This window comes from Thunnus albacares, chromosome 20, assembly GCF_914725855.1.
Source record: "Thunnus albacares chromosome 20, fThuAlb1.1, whole genome shotgun sequence".
Taxonomy (NCBI): Eukaryota; Metazoa; Chordata; class Actinopteri; order Scombriformes; family Scombridae; genus Thunnus; species Thunnus albacares.
The window spans coordinates 8,717,375-8,732,272 of NC_058125.1; the positions used below are offsets into that span (position 1 = coordinate 8,717,375).

At 41.7% G+C, this 14,898-nt stretch overlaps 1 protein-coding gene across 2 annotated transcripts in view; it reads left to right on the forward strand.

Moving 5' to 3' along the window:
* The first annotated feature begins 808 nt into the window (after positions 1–808).
* The window catches only part of cpped1 (calcineurin-like phosphoesterase domain containing 1), a 36,792-nt gene continuing 22,702 nt past the window's right edge, over positions 809–14,898 (forward strand). The window contains exons 1-2 of one of the 2 annotated variants that reach the window (XM_044338089.1): positions 809–1,049; positions 4,834–5,052. In XM_044338089.1, coding sequence (XP_044194024.1) covers positions 986–1,049; positions 4,834–5,052 — 283 coding nt within the window. In that variant the 5' untranslated portion in view covers positions 809–985. Of the gene's footprint in view, positions 1,050–1,849; positions 2,155–4,833; positions 5,053–14,898 lie in introns of those variants that run through there. The other variant, XM_044338090.1, reaches the window with a different exon arrangement.

The following is a 14,898-nucleotide window of genomic DNA, read 5'->3' on the forward strand; positions in this document are numbered from 1 at the left end:
GGTCCTTACTTTTGTGTGAACGCGGAGCTGTGGGCGACAGCACAGCTTTCTGTATTGTTGACGCAGCCTGCAAAATGATTTGGACTTCAGATGTTTAGTTTATAATGGTGTATTCCAGGGGACTGTGCAGGCCTATATGCTATATACCATTCTTACACCACATCCATTCAACTGTGGTAACATTTCAGAATGAAAAAAATACCGTGATGGGACTTTTTTTTTTACTTATTTTCAGGCTTATTGGAACACCTTCGATGACCCCTGGGCTTCCCCGGAGTCCAGTTTGCCAATCACTCGAGAAAATTAAGCCAATTAATTGAATAAGACTGTCAGGATCATCACCCCCCTATATCGCCACAGTGCACCAGTCACAACAGTAAAATTCCTTGCTGCAAACTCATTACACTTCCTCATGTTTACCTTTGCTGCTATTTTAAGGTCTTTATACTTTGGTGTAGTTGTGTATATTTATATGATTCCTTTACTCTATGATTCTGAAACTTTCTTAACATATTTGCTACGTTTATTTTTAGTAACTTTATATTTCTAATAGTTAAGTTTGCTTAAATCGTTAATTCTGCAAGTGCACTGACTCTATAGCCTATCTTTATTTGTAAATCTTATTGTAGTCAGGCTGGTCTATACTTAATTAATATGTTAAATTGCTGGTTTGCTTTTGGAAGTAACATGTAAAGGTGGATACATAAATCCGCTTCTGCGTGTGTATGTTCGGTAAAACCTGCATGTTAAAGCCAAGCTGTGAGTCGCTGCAGCGAAAGTCACAGATTGAAAAAAAAAAAGAAAAGCGAAAGTCACAGATTGACAAACAGGCGTTGTAGTCGATCACAGAGCCACCAGCTAGCAGAACGGCAGAGACATCCGGGGCGACACAACAGTTACACAACAAACCCTGATAGGAGGCTTGCTGACAGGCTCACAAGTGATACGTTAGTTTGCTTGAAAAACAGTTTGACCAGTGGATCCTATGGCTGAGACTGAGGATATATTTCTCAGGGCGAAACATCGGACATTCAGCGGACTGACTGAAGGTAGCCGACTGTCGTTAGCTTCTTTAGCAAAGGTGTTTTTTGGAAGTCCGATCCCCGTCGATATGTGTTTCCCCTTACCTTAACCTGCACACAACCTTACCTTAACCCCAACAGTTATCTCTGCTACGCCTAACCATACACCATAGATCCTAACCCCAACCGCGGAGGTGGTGCTACGGAAAATACAATTCTAACAGGAGGGGAACATTGTTTGAAGGTGGAACAAACTTCGACACAACACCGGCTAGCCAACTTACAAGCTAACACGTTAGCTAACGTGCTCAAACTTGGCTGCCTGTGACACAAGTTGTTGTCGCTGGCTGCTGGTTTAATTCAAAGTCTAACAGAAGCAAACGCAGTCGCTCGACGGCGTTGGTGTTGCTTTGTTTTCATAACCGTGTCACAGTTGTCAGCTGTAGCCTGGCCAAATGGCTAGCTTAAGCTTGTGTTTACAAAATAAAGCGTTTCAGTGGCGTTGTACTGTGTTTCCGTTATGAACGAATCAGTACAGTGGTTGTTTCAAACGCGTTGTACAAATATTTCAAGGAGTAGCTAATAGTTTTCGGTAACATACTGCAGAATATTTCAGAGTGAGCTAATAATTTCACACAAAACGTCTCACTAAAAAGTCATGTTTAGATTCACAACTTGAAGTCTTGAGCTCAAACCTCTAATTGACTGTTCATGTAATTGCAACATTTCATTTCTAATTGCATCATGTATGGTAGGTCGCTTGATACTTTTGACAAGTGTCGCTCGACAGAAATGTCGCGCATCTGGAGAATGTTGTTATGCCGCTGACACTGTCATATTTTGTCGGGCAACGTGATTGGGTAACTTAGTGTGACTAACGTCGCCATGGAGATCGTTGATTTCACTGAACTTCATTATTGATATTTTGGTCTGTAACTTTGGATAACTGGTAATTAGTCCGGGTCGGGATGATGGACTGCACCTTAACAAGCCGGCCGGAGGATAGTGTCTAATTACCATGGAGACAACTGAAACCTTTCGCCGAAGCATAAATTGAAAACTTCGCGCGAATCTTTAATTTCTGTTGAGCGACAAAAGTGTCGAGCGACCCACCATAAATCAATCAAGATATGTAACTATTCGAAACACAATCACAGCTCACCTATATATTCATCTAATTCCGCCTTTCATGTCTGTTTAGTTCTTTAACACCTACTCTAGGAAACCTGCTCGTATAAAAGGGAACTCAAGGGAAACAATTGAAATGCTCGGTATTTTATTAGTTGCTGCAAAAGCAACCCCCATGTGCTTTCATCTCAAATGATGATTAGTTTTGTTTTGAGCGCACCATCTGCCATCTGAGAAATCTCTGCGATTTGTGTTTGAAGTTGTGCTTGCCCAGCAGAGCCACACAAGGCTGCTGCCTCTTATCTCCTGTCATGGGAGCTTTGCCGACCCCTCCAAGTCCTTGTGTTGTTTTGTTTTTTTGTTTGTTTTTTTTTTCTTTCTCTCTTTTGTCTGTGAAATAGTTCATATATCTGACTCCAGAGAGAGACATTGTACTCTAAAGTATGCTCAGCGCAACAAAAAAGCTTTCAGGATTTGGGTGAGGGTGCCCGTGCAGCTTTATAAAAGCTTTAAAAGATTGTGTCTGTTGTTTGGGGCACTGACAAAGAAGATGGCTAATAACTCCGGAGCAGGGCAAAGATGTGAATGTGTATGCATGTGCACGCTTGCACGCCCGTGTGATTTGAATACATTCCTGTGCAAAGAGGAGCAGGTTATCTGTGTATTGTTAGGTAATGATTTCCATATGCAAACACTGAGACAAAGTTTAGAGCGTGTATTCTACTGAGCTGCAAGAGTTCAAGATGTGTCGATGAAAGTTTTTCATCTGTTTTAAAGACAGATCTAGTCTGCATCCTCTCAAGACGTCAGTACTGACAGACTGCTGACATAAAGTTAGGTCTACGCCAGAGCTGGAAACTCAACTTCAGTGGTCACAGCAGCTTGTGAAACTCAGAATTCATCCACAGTCCCCACTTTGCAGTCACAAGTTAAGATCAAGGCCTGGCTAGTTTGGACTGAAGGCATTCGAAAGTAATTTGGCTGATGACATGATGATGGTAATCATAAAAGTAGAATGTGTTTCCCCTCGTGGTTTCACAAATGTCAATTACACTGAGGGGATCATTGTTAAGCTTTTACTCTCTTTTGTCGCTCTTTCTTCTCCCATCTTTGCTCAAGTTTCTCTGGAGGACAAGAATTATCATAAACTCATTTGGGAGACGGAGATACACGGAGAGCATGTTAAACACAGAGGATGCTGAGCGGCGGAGTAGCTCCTGCTGAGCGTGAGTGAGGAGGATTTGTGCAGAATGCAGATGCAGACGCTCCACAGTCAATGACAGCAGTGCATAACTACAGTGCTGCTTCCACATCCTCCAGAAACTAAATGAGTGGAAAGAAAGCAGTTGTTTACACCTGCTCTCAGCATCTGTCCATTTGCGCGCAAAGAAGGGGAGTCCATTTCCATATCACTTCACCGCGCTTTCTCTTGTGTCCTTCATGTCACGCGTTGTCATTACCATCAGCGGTGCTGCGTTGAGTGTCTGCTTCCGTTCTCTACATTGGAAAGACATGCACAGTTTGCCTTGTTAATGAATATTTGAAAGTGATTAGATTGGAGGGCTCTTCTGTTATGTAATATCAGGATTATGTAAAACACTTGTTCTTTGCCATTCATGCTCCTACGTGTAGCTGTTTGTTAATTATTTACAGCTTTAACAAAAGGCTGTACATTACATTCCCCCCGGATCTTCAATTCCCACTTCTAAATCCCGATCACAGCTCTTTCAACTAATCAAGTGTTGTGTCGAGTCCAAGAAAGAGCGCGAGGCTTCTACATGAAGCTTTCGCAGTGGGGCCTTATACCGCTGAATGACTAATGCCGTGATGACACCTAATCCCTAAAGCTTTTGTGTTTCCGCATACTACTGTGTGCAGTCTTCCGTGTAAGCATCCTCTGACCTCAACGTATCAAAAATGGAAAATGTTCTGCCGGAATATGAAGTTAATGCCAGGCAGACAAATCAAAAGGTCACCTGCAAATGACAGTTGTGTCCTTTTTAAATGAGCGCGGGGAGAAAAAGAATAGATTTTATGCTAATTGTGTTCATGTGTAAGATGACACATTTATTCTTTAGAACCATACATTTAATTCACAATTCAACACTAAGAAATGATGATTTCTCCATTCAACCCACATGTATTGTATCAAGAAGTGGTTCACAGGTCTTACATGTAAACTGATATGCAAAATTTGACCAAAATCTGTATCCACATGAGAACCTAAAAACTATCCATATGTTATACTTTTTAAAAAAATGTTTAATTTATGTCAGATAAATGCTGAAATACTGTGTGATATTAAATATTACATTTGGCAGTTATTGCCTGATGCAGCTTTAAATTATGTTTATTGCTACAGCAACAATTTGTTGATTTTGTCATTTTTCAAGCAAAACTTCCAAGTATTTGATGGTTCCAGCTCCTCAAATGTGAGAATAATGTTTTAGATATTTTAGTTTGGACTGTCGGTCAGACGACACAATTTAAAGACTTGAGAAAAAGGGAAAAGTGATCAGCATTTATCACTTTGTTTCTGATGTTTTTTTAGACAGAAGAATTCAATGATTAGTTGAGAAAATAATCAGCAGACTAATCAGTAATGAAAATAATCATTGCACCCTCAAATATTTTATTTCCTAGACTTTGTAACAATCAGGATGTCTGTCTTCTTTTTCCCCAGATGTGGAGCACGAGTGGACGGGACCATTTTTCTTCATCCAGGCTGCAGACCCCCAGCTCGGACTGATGAAGGCTTGGAGGGACGGCGACTGCGACGGCGGAGGAGACGAATGGGCCGAGGAGGTTGAGCTCACCAATCAGGTGGTGGAGGCCATTAACCAGCTTAGTCCCAGGCCTAAGTTCATGGTGCTGTGTGGCGACCTGGTCCACGCCATGCCAGGTAAAAAGAAAACGCAGTAGATTTAAAAACCTATTGAAAATTTAGTTTGTTTCTAGAACTACATGCAAGTATCACTCTTGTGTTTATATTCCAGTCCTCCCCAGTCATAGCTGACAAGGCAAACGTTCAAAAGCGTGGGCTCACTTTACTAAATTTAATAAAAATGAAGCTAAATGCAGTTTATATAAAAAGGTAGTTGTGTGTAAAGGGGGTAACATCAGCAACCTCATGAAACACAAATACAACATTCTCTAAATCTGAAGCAGTGTGGCAGTTCAGCCTCCTGCCTCTGATGCTGATAGGATTCGCCAAACTAAAAATGCGACTGTCTTGACCTCGTCAAGTCAAGGTAACACTTGTTATTGTTATTAAAATAAGTCTGTAGTTATTAACTCAGGTCACAGTTAGCATTGGTTTTAAGCTCTTCTAATTTATGTTCCTAAATAATCCCCTAGACAAGCAGCAGCCACAGCTTCATCCCTCTTTATATATACAGGAAACTCAGGAAACAATTTAACTTGTTATTTCTGCAAAAAAAAAAAAAAGTAATAATAAAATAACTGTTGAATCTTTTCACATCTTTTCAAGTCATGGCTTTAACTCTGCTCAGCCTCTTTTTAGTCAGACCAAATGATACAGCAGCGGTCCCATGAGCATTATCTCATGGCATCTGGCACCTCAGGCAGGCTCATGCAAATGCTGCACTTATTTCAAAGTGCTTGAAACGACTCTCCCAAATCACAGATAACACCAGCATGTTTAGAAACACAAGCTGTGATTTCACACGCTGCACACCGTTTCACCAATCAACATGCTTTATGCCCCATTTGTATTCTGCACTCTAATACTCGGATGATGACAGATTTTGCACCGTTAAGTGCCGAAGAGATCACTCAAAGGAAGGTTATGATTAAAGATGGAAGTGGTCAACAGCCACTGGCCAGACACTACTAAATTATATGCTATTCAGTCAAGTAATCAACCACCAAATCAAATTTTGTCTTTTATATCTTATTCAGTAAAATAAAGCAACTGGCCACTTGTGTGAAAGAGTGGTAAGTGAAGAAGAAAGTAGTTTAAATAAGCTTCATTGCAGTCCTGCCGTAAACTAGATTTGATTTATAATTCAGCGTTTGATTTTATCCACTGATAACATTCTGTTATGTACTTTGTGATGTAGAGCGATGCGTCCTCAAATGTCTTTTTGTCCTGCCCAACACTACACAACCCAAATACAGTATATTCAGTTTACTGTCATAGAAGAAACCAGAAAATATTCAAATTTGAGAAGCTGGAATCAGAGAACTTGGACAGTTTCTCTTTTAAAAATGACTTAAAACGATTATTCAATTATCAAGATAATCTACTAATCAATTAATAACTAATTGTTGCAGCTCTAGTTCTTTCAGAGCAGCGATTGTGGCAAGCAGAATGTTTGTAGAGACGGCTTTGCTAGATGTGCATTATTAGAAAGCATTGGGTTAGTGAGCTTTTCTTCAACTTGCTTAAAGTTGTTTTCTTTATTAGCAATTTGCCTTATCATGAGAAAATTGTAGGAGAAAACACCAGCAATCATTTTTAGCATTATCTTTCTTCTCTACTTCCACTGTGGCTTATAGTTTTTGACCTGCTTAGCATGAGACGACTTTCTGATTAGGCAAGAAAGCTGCTCTGAAAGGAACTATTATGCCAATGTCAAATGTATTTGTCATAATAGTAAAACGTGCTTCTCACTGAAACCATTAAAACGTCATGCTATTTCTGTCATATGGGATTCTAAATAGGCATCGCAGTGTAATCTGAGTCTGATCGCGAGATGTGACTGTCCTTTTTGAGCCTGAGGCAGAATTGTTTGTGACTCCGGTACGGCAGGTATGAGAGGTTTGTGATGACTTGCAAAAAAATCAATGCTTGTATGCATAATAATGAATAGCACGTGACCAAAAATGGAATATAGCATGCAGCTTTCTTATACTGAAGTATTTGGTATGTGCAGTATGTACAGTTATGGCTGTCACGAGTGAGTGAACATACAGAACAAGTCGTGACTCACTTTACCGCACCGTCATGATTCTCAAACATGTTATTAGCAGAAGCAGAGAAAGCTTTCTGGCATTCATCAGTCTTTAAAGAGAATGGAATATGTCTTATATGTATATATATATATATATATATATTAATGTCTTTTCAGCTGCCCTCTGAGATTGTCCTAATTAATTAAAGCACTCTGAAGAACATCAGCTTTGGGGTAGCTCAGTTATAGAATATTCCTCATCGAGGTAGGTTTGAACATCAGCCTGCTCTGTTTCCCAGCCACAGTGTGTAAACAACGTACTCCCCCACGACAGTAGCTGATATTTATCTATGAAAAAGCACAGGCCCCCCGGCTGTTCTCAGGCAGGTTTAGTTTCTGTGCTGATGAAGATTTCAGCTATTGATCAGACCAGACAGACTTTTAAATTCCCGCCCAACTGTAAAAATCTATCAGACAGTGGTTGGTGTGTTTTCTGCTGCTGCTGGGAGAGAACAAAGTCAGGTCTCTGTCCTGTTGGTTAAGTCTAGTTTGTAAACTGGAGACCCCCTGTACAGCATGCAATATTTATCTATTAAAAAAAAGCACCTGGTTGCCTTCAAGCTGTTTGCATTAAGGCAAGATCTTGCTTTGTTGGAACTGTTCAGCCATCTCCGTCAGCAATGTTGGCTGCAGATGGAGAATATGTCCTCCTTTTTATTTTTTTCATTCGGTTCGTAAATAATCTCTTAACAGTAGTGTGAATTGTTTCCTCTCCCTCAATTACAAACAAAACTCTCTGCTCGTCTTTTTTATCTTCCGCTGGGAGTTAGACATCTTGGAACGAGGACAGCAAGCCGACTTCTCTTGCCTCAGTGGCAGCTGGTTTCCCAATCCACCAGATTCTTTTGCTCTCTAGCCAGACAAATAGATTTTCAGAATAACACTGGGTTTGAAAATAGCTGGTTAGCTTCAGAAACGGCTGGTCGAGTAAACAAAATCATCATTTTGCTGCTTTTTCCCACCTTATTTGGAACCGTCACGCTGCGTTTGACTCACGCTGTGTTCAATTGTGCTCCTCTCTGTCAGTCTGTGTCTCAGTAGTGAGTTGAATGGTAACCTGTAAACACAAACCAAACCACTCCACTTATAAAGTAAAAGACCTTTAATGGCCTTAGACAGTGCTCATGTGTCTCCCAGTGGAAGACCATGACTGTGCATCTTCGCAGGCATTAGTGGCAGGCGGATGCTTTTATTGAAGTAACTGTAATGAAATGAGTGACTACAGCGTGGTGTGCGGGTTTCTCGATGTCCAGCTGCCTGATTTGATAACAGGGAAAGAGGAACAGGCTAGCAGGACCAACTGCGAGTTAATGTTCAAGCAAAAAGAGCCGCAAGCCGCCAACCAATGCAGACTACCTTTGCATGACAATTAGGGAGCTAGCATGAGGTGTCTGCCTGGCCTCAAGGAATGGGCATCGAGAGAGAGAGAGAGAGGGGGGGTGGGGGGGAGACTCTCCATCTCAGCATGTTGTCTCTGAATATTTCTCTTTACATGTCTGATTGGATCGTGATGTGAGTATCACTGGACTTGATCCTAATTTGAAGATTATGTAAGATATGAAGCAGAAATGGAATATTTTGTTATATCTGGTGCAGTATGTCATCTGTAGAATGTCCTAGGTCCCTCTTTTTAAAATATAACCCAAGGCAAACTATTCATATGCAACACATATTTGGCTTGGCTTAGTCACAGAGCAACTCTTGCCTTCCTCCTCTCTTTTTTTGGGTCATAATGACCACAGTTTTTAGCTGAATAGGGGGACAGGCGTGAACACCACTGCAGCTGTCTCTCCCTATCATCTTAGCGTCTTGCTATAGGCATCTAAGTGTCCTTATCATCTCCATGACTGCACCGTTTAGACCAAACATGGCCGCCATCCATTTTCTGCATCTCTCCCCTGACTCCCTCTGATCAGTTGCATTTATAGGTCACAGCGAGACCTATTTCAGATACACAGTGGGACAATAAATAGCGTAAGTAGGGGTGGGCGAAAAAATTGATTCACATAAGAATCTTGATTCTTATGTCCTATGATACTGAATTGATTCAGTGGAGTTGGAACTCAACTCCGAGGGCAGTGCAGCACCTGAACAGTCTACAGCGTACACGCTAGAGTTATCTTGTAGTTCATCTTCAAAAAAGGCAGCAGTTGCAAGCAGTTTTTGATTTAATGACTAAATAATTACCTTTGCAAGATGAATGTGAAGTATATTGTGAATACTTTCTACTCTGTCACTCAGAGACTAATGTTAGTGGAGCGGAGCAGCGAACTCCAGCAGTAACAAGTGAGACCGGCTGACCAACACACACTGCAGAACTTAAACAACTTCAACCAACTCTGAGGTGAAGAAAATAACTGTCTGTTTCACCTCAAAAACCCTGCGCCTGCTCAGCGTCTTGGACAGTGATGGCTTTCCCTGGAGCTAACGGCACAGCAGAGAGACTGCTCTCCACTGCTGGAGACATGACGTTAATAACAACACAGCAGAGCACTCCTCCCCCTCATTAAGTTATTTTCATACAGGCAGGAGACTGTAAGATGCTTTTAAGTGAATTAATTAATTAATTTATGCAGTTAACTTTTTAAAATAAAAATGCTGTGGACCATTTATAGTAATTGTCAGTTATGTTTCATATCGTAGTTCAGTGGAATAAGGACACCAGTGAATAGTTTGGCATGCAGTATACCGGAGCAAGAGACTGAAAATAGTGCCCTCTTTTCTATTCATTTCATTGAGAATCGCTTTTGAATCGAGAATCGATTCTGAATCTAATCGGACACCAAGAATCGGAATCGAATTGTGAGATTCCCAAATATCCATACCCCTAGTAGATAGTGTAAGCATGGGGTTTAAACCGCAAGGCCTTGGGGACCTTTAAATGCTGCGGCGTCAGCCCTTGTTATTGTCAGCCCCAGCAGAGCAGGTTGTGTGTGCCATCCTCATTACTCGCCACGTCCGTCACTTGCCTGGCAACTGGGCTGCAGCATTGGGGGGTAGGAGGGAAGAGATATTATAGCAGGAGCTGCTCCTTCCGTCTCTCAGCTGACATTTCCCCTTAAACTGTTTATTTACAATACAGAATGAATGGGTGGTGGCCAGGGGAAGCTGGCTGTCAACCGGCATTGTCAACACTGCTGCCTGTCAGCGACAGGAAATTGGCAACTGTATTTCTGTTCCCACGAATTTTACTCTCTATCTCTCCTCTGCCTCGCTCTCACATTCTCTTTTTCTTTCTGTCTCTTTCCTCTTGTTTTTCTCTCATCTGTCTGTTCTCTTTAGCAAACAGCTATGGTCTCATGCCTCATACCTTATTTTGACAACCTTCATTTGCAAGTCTGACACAAACACACTTATTTATTCTCGCCTCTGATGAATTTATTTGAAGCATCCATGTGAATGAAATCTATTTTAGGAATCAAAAGTTTTGTTTGTTCTCATAATTGTTCTGTAACACATTAAAAAACATTAGGGTCATCATGTTCATCAGTATTGGGTTTGAGCTGTAGACTGTGATATGAAGGCAGGGAAACTGAAAGCTAAGTAATGATGTTTCCACTTAATTTGCCTTCAGAGTGCTCATGCACACATGATGGAGAGGAATCCTGATGGACTCAAAGAATTTAATTCTCATCCCATCAAAGTGGGCCACGAGGTACAACCCTATTCCCTCAAATAAAACAATGTCAAGCCATGCTTCCTAAAGAAATGCTGGCCAGCATTTGCTCCCACATCGTGTCATTGAGACCTTTACTGACTGATAGTTCCTTGATCCCAGCTCACTGTCTCCTCTCCAATCCAAGCAAACACCCAAGAGACCCTTTCTCATCTCAAGGACTTCCTTCAATCTCGCCTCTTTTTCTCTCCCTATCAGTGCCTCACCCTCACTCACTTTCACTCTCTAGTGTCTTTCTCTCACTTATTTTCAAAGCTGACAAATGAAGAGGATAAAGAGCGGGTGGGGGGGGGGGGGGCGCCGGCGGCAGCAGAGTGAGAGAGGAGGTGGAGGGGAACGAGTGAGATAGAGAGATGATTAGATTAGAGAAACATGCTGGACTTAACACTCTCCTAATGAGCACTACAAAGGATTCAAGTTGTGTCTCTGGGGTCCGTGAGGGATGTTACGCGTGATACAGCAGGGAGAAGTGTTCAAGTATGTGTGCACGCATGTGTGTAAAACTCACAAAGGTGAAGTAGAGGTTACCTTGGGACTTCCCCGTCCCCTCACTGTAAGTGTGGAAACCTGTTTAATTGCCGTTGAAGGCAGATAAAATGGGACTCTGTGGGTCTGTGAAAGGAGGGGCTGCTTTGGGAGATTTTGTTTTTGGGACACACGGAAGCATTTTGGAATTTTTTGTTGTGTGTGTGGGGGGGACTTGGTTGAGTAGGGAGGTTCTTTGTGTGCTTATCTAATGGGATCATCCAGTGGGTCATGAGCACTGCCAAGTTTCTGAGGGAGTTTGGGGCTGCCAGGAGTTGAGAAGAAGTTGAGAAATGTCTCTCTGTTACCAGTTTCATAGAGACCCAGGGATACAACAGTTCAAATGTCAGTGTGAAAAGATTCTCTTAGACCCTGTAAGACAACCCCGGTAAATGTCAGGAGAATCCATTCATCAATCAATCCATCTTTCTTTGGTACCTTATCCAGTTCCAGGTTGTGGGTGGCAGCAGGCTGAGCAAGGAAGCCCAGACTCACTTTTCCATAGCCATGTCCTCCTGTTCCTCCGGGGAAATCCCAAGATGTTTCTGTACCAGATGGGTTATGTTGTCCCTCCAGCATGCCTTAGGGTTTCCTCCCAGTTGTATATCCCCTAAAAAACTCTAAAGGGAGGCATCCAAAAAGCATCCATATCAGATGTAAGAACCACTTCAACCGGCTCCTTTGGATGCTTAAGAAGTGGTGGTTCCAGTTTCCTTCCAGGGTAGAGGGAAACTCATTTCGGCTGCTTATATGCCTGATCTCATTCTAACTGCTTATTCCCCAACGCTCATGACTATAGGTGAGGGTTGGAATGTAGATCGACTGGTAAATCAAGACCCTTGCCTTGAGGCTCAGATCCCTCTTCATCCTGACATTCCAGTATAGCGCCTGCAGATGTGCTGACATCGCACTAATCCGCCTGTCATCTCTCTCTCTTCAACCAGTCTTCAGTCCAGAATCCAGTTTTCAGATAAACTTGGCTTAACTTGGTGTGAAGGTGAAGGTGTCATTGAAAAAAGGAAGATCAGACTGGGACAAACCATTCATATTGCCTCCTAGCAATATGCACAAAGACATGGGAATTCCTTGAAGCTGTAGATGTCTTCTGCTTGGTCTTGTGAAGTGTATGACAAAATGGGAAGCAACCTGACTTTCAAGAGGTTTATGGTGACAGTTCAAAGGACTATGCAGCCTACAGCATTTGTGGTAAAAACACAATTCTCAGATAAGATTGATCCAGCATACTGTAATGTCATCAGGTTTGTGGGCGTGAAAGGTTGTAGACTATTTAATATGACTTCATCTCAGCTACCACCTGGTCATAAACCATAGGCCAGTGCCACATCAGTACAACCTGTCGGTGTCAGCACATGCCAGAGTTGCTCACAAATTTACAGGTCCCCACACATTGAAAATGCAGTTTTTTAACAGTAGAAAATGTATGCGACAGCAAGTACCCCATGCACGGAGGCCTATGTGCAGTCTCAAGAGCCAGTCTTTAGAGGAAATTGAGAGAAGTGCTTACAGTGTTGGACAGGCTCAACGAGAACCTGCCAAAGTCTCCTGTCAAGGTTTGAGAATCACAGTGTTGCCATCTCATTAAATGAACAAGGCCTTACAGTCCAAGCTCCGGAGAGAGCAGCATTGTGTTTTTATTTTCGTATACTCTACTCCGTACATATGTATATTGTTCCAAAAGAGGAAAGCGGGACGAAAAAATGGATGCATCAAAAACCCTTTTTCATAAAGTGCTTTCTGATTCTTCATTATTTCCTATGCACAAGGAATCCTACTTATTCACTTATTCATTACTTATTCATGAAATTAACTTGTCTTAAACATTTTATTACTCTTCTCTCTATGTTTTTGTCACATTTCCTTATTTTTATTCTTGGGCATACTTTAGGGAAATAGGTGCACATCACAAATTCTCTACTTCCTCTTGCCAAGTAGCCAAGTGACCATTTGCACAATGCTGTATGGCACTATTCCCAGCGGTGGAGGGGTTGGTGCAGGAGGGCCGGTTAAATGGCAAATGTAACCAGATGAATCTTGCTTCACAGTGAATGAGCAGGAAAGAGTTCACAGTTTGTTTAAGGACATTTCGACTCCTCCAGTCGGTTGTTGAGGTAGAAAACATTTGGCTTACAAATAGTCAAGGCTTTCTCTTCAACTGCAGCAGTGACATCTAAACAGCATACAAATGTTTTACTGATACTGCCTGTTACCTTAATGGGGTCATGCCCACAAGCATCACAGTTTCCCCCACTCCCCATTAATCTGAAGCATGGTGTCTCAAATGCAGATTGATGGAGCACCAAATTGTTGAGGATTGCTTTGTATAGCTCAGGGATGATTAGTGGGTATGGCATGATAGTGGATTGCTGTAGTTGAGGGCAGGCAGCTAGAGGTGTGAGGAAGCAGAAGGCAGCACAGCATCCCTGCCTACACCATGTGTGCCTTTCAGTGCTGTTAATTCACATTTATTTATCCAGAGGAAGTTCAATGTTGTTGGATGTCCCTGTCGAACCCCACCCTGCTTCACACTCACTTAGCTGCACACATTCACACTCGGGTGGTGTCAAGCATATAACATGTTTTTCTGTTTTTAGCCGGAGAGCAGCTCCACTGGAGCAGCTGACAAGGTCAGGTGCCTTGCTAAAGGACACCCTGGTGGTTAAGGGAGAATTTATAATACATTTCCTCCTCTACATTTTTTAAGCCTGTTGAATACTTGGAGAAATTGACCGTATGGAAATAAAAATAAGACAAACGAGTGAATAAATGGTTAAAACCTTACCTGTTAAAATCCAATTGTCTGTAACAGCAGGGTTATTTGAGAGCTACCAGCTGCAACATTTGCCTCAGCATTTCAAATGACAGTCTTTGCTCCCCCTATTCTCCATCCCAGCTTCATTAGTGTGGCTGCCTTTGTTTGTAATTGTGGCAGCGGTCAAATATTGTGATTGTTGAATAATGAGTCCACATTGTTGTGGCCTCAGCTGTCATAGTTTTCATCAAGAGGCTGATTCAAACCGTCAGCTCTCCAGAGAACAAACCAGATGCTAAGTTTCTCTTAAACCACATTACATATCACCAGCTAGAAACCATTGCTTAGGCCACTTACTGATTTATTGATAATGTTATAGATAACACTGAATTGCTAGTAAGGTGACTTGTTTTATGGATAGCAACATTTTCTTGAAAAATTGTTATCCCTACGTACAAAAATTTGTCTTTATAATAGCTGTGGAATTAGTTGGGGTATGCCAAATTCAGTACAACATGTCTAATTTATGTAGGGTTGCAACTCATGATTATTTTCATTATTGATTGATCAGCTAGTTATTTTCCCAATTAATCAAATAATACAGTTTCCCACAAACTATATCTGCGCCATCACAAAATGCACTTTCACATTTTTTTTCCACTATTGACATGCCCCAGTAGTACATATTCAGCAAGACACTTGAAGATATAGATCTAATGGCAGTTGAACAATTGAACAAGAATTACCCCCATGTGTCATCATCGCCTATGTTACACTAGCCAATCAAGCGCAAGATTTCAT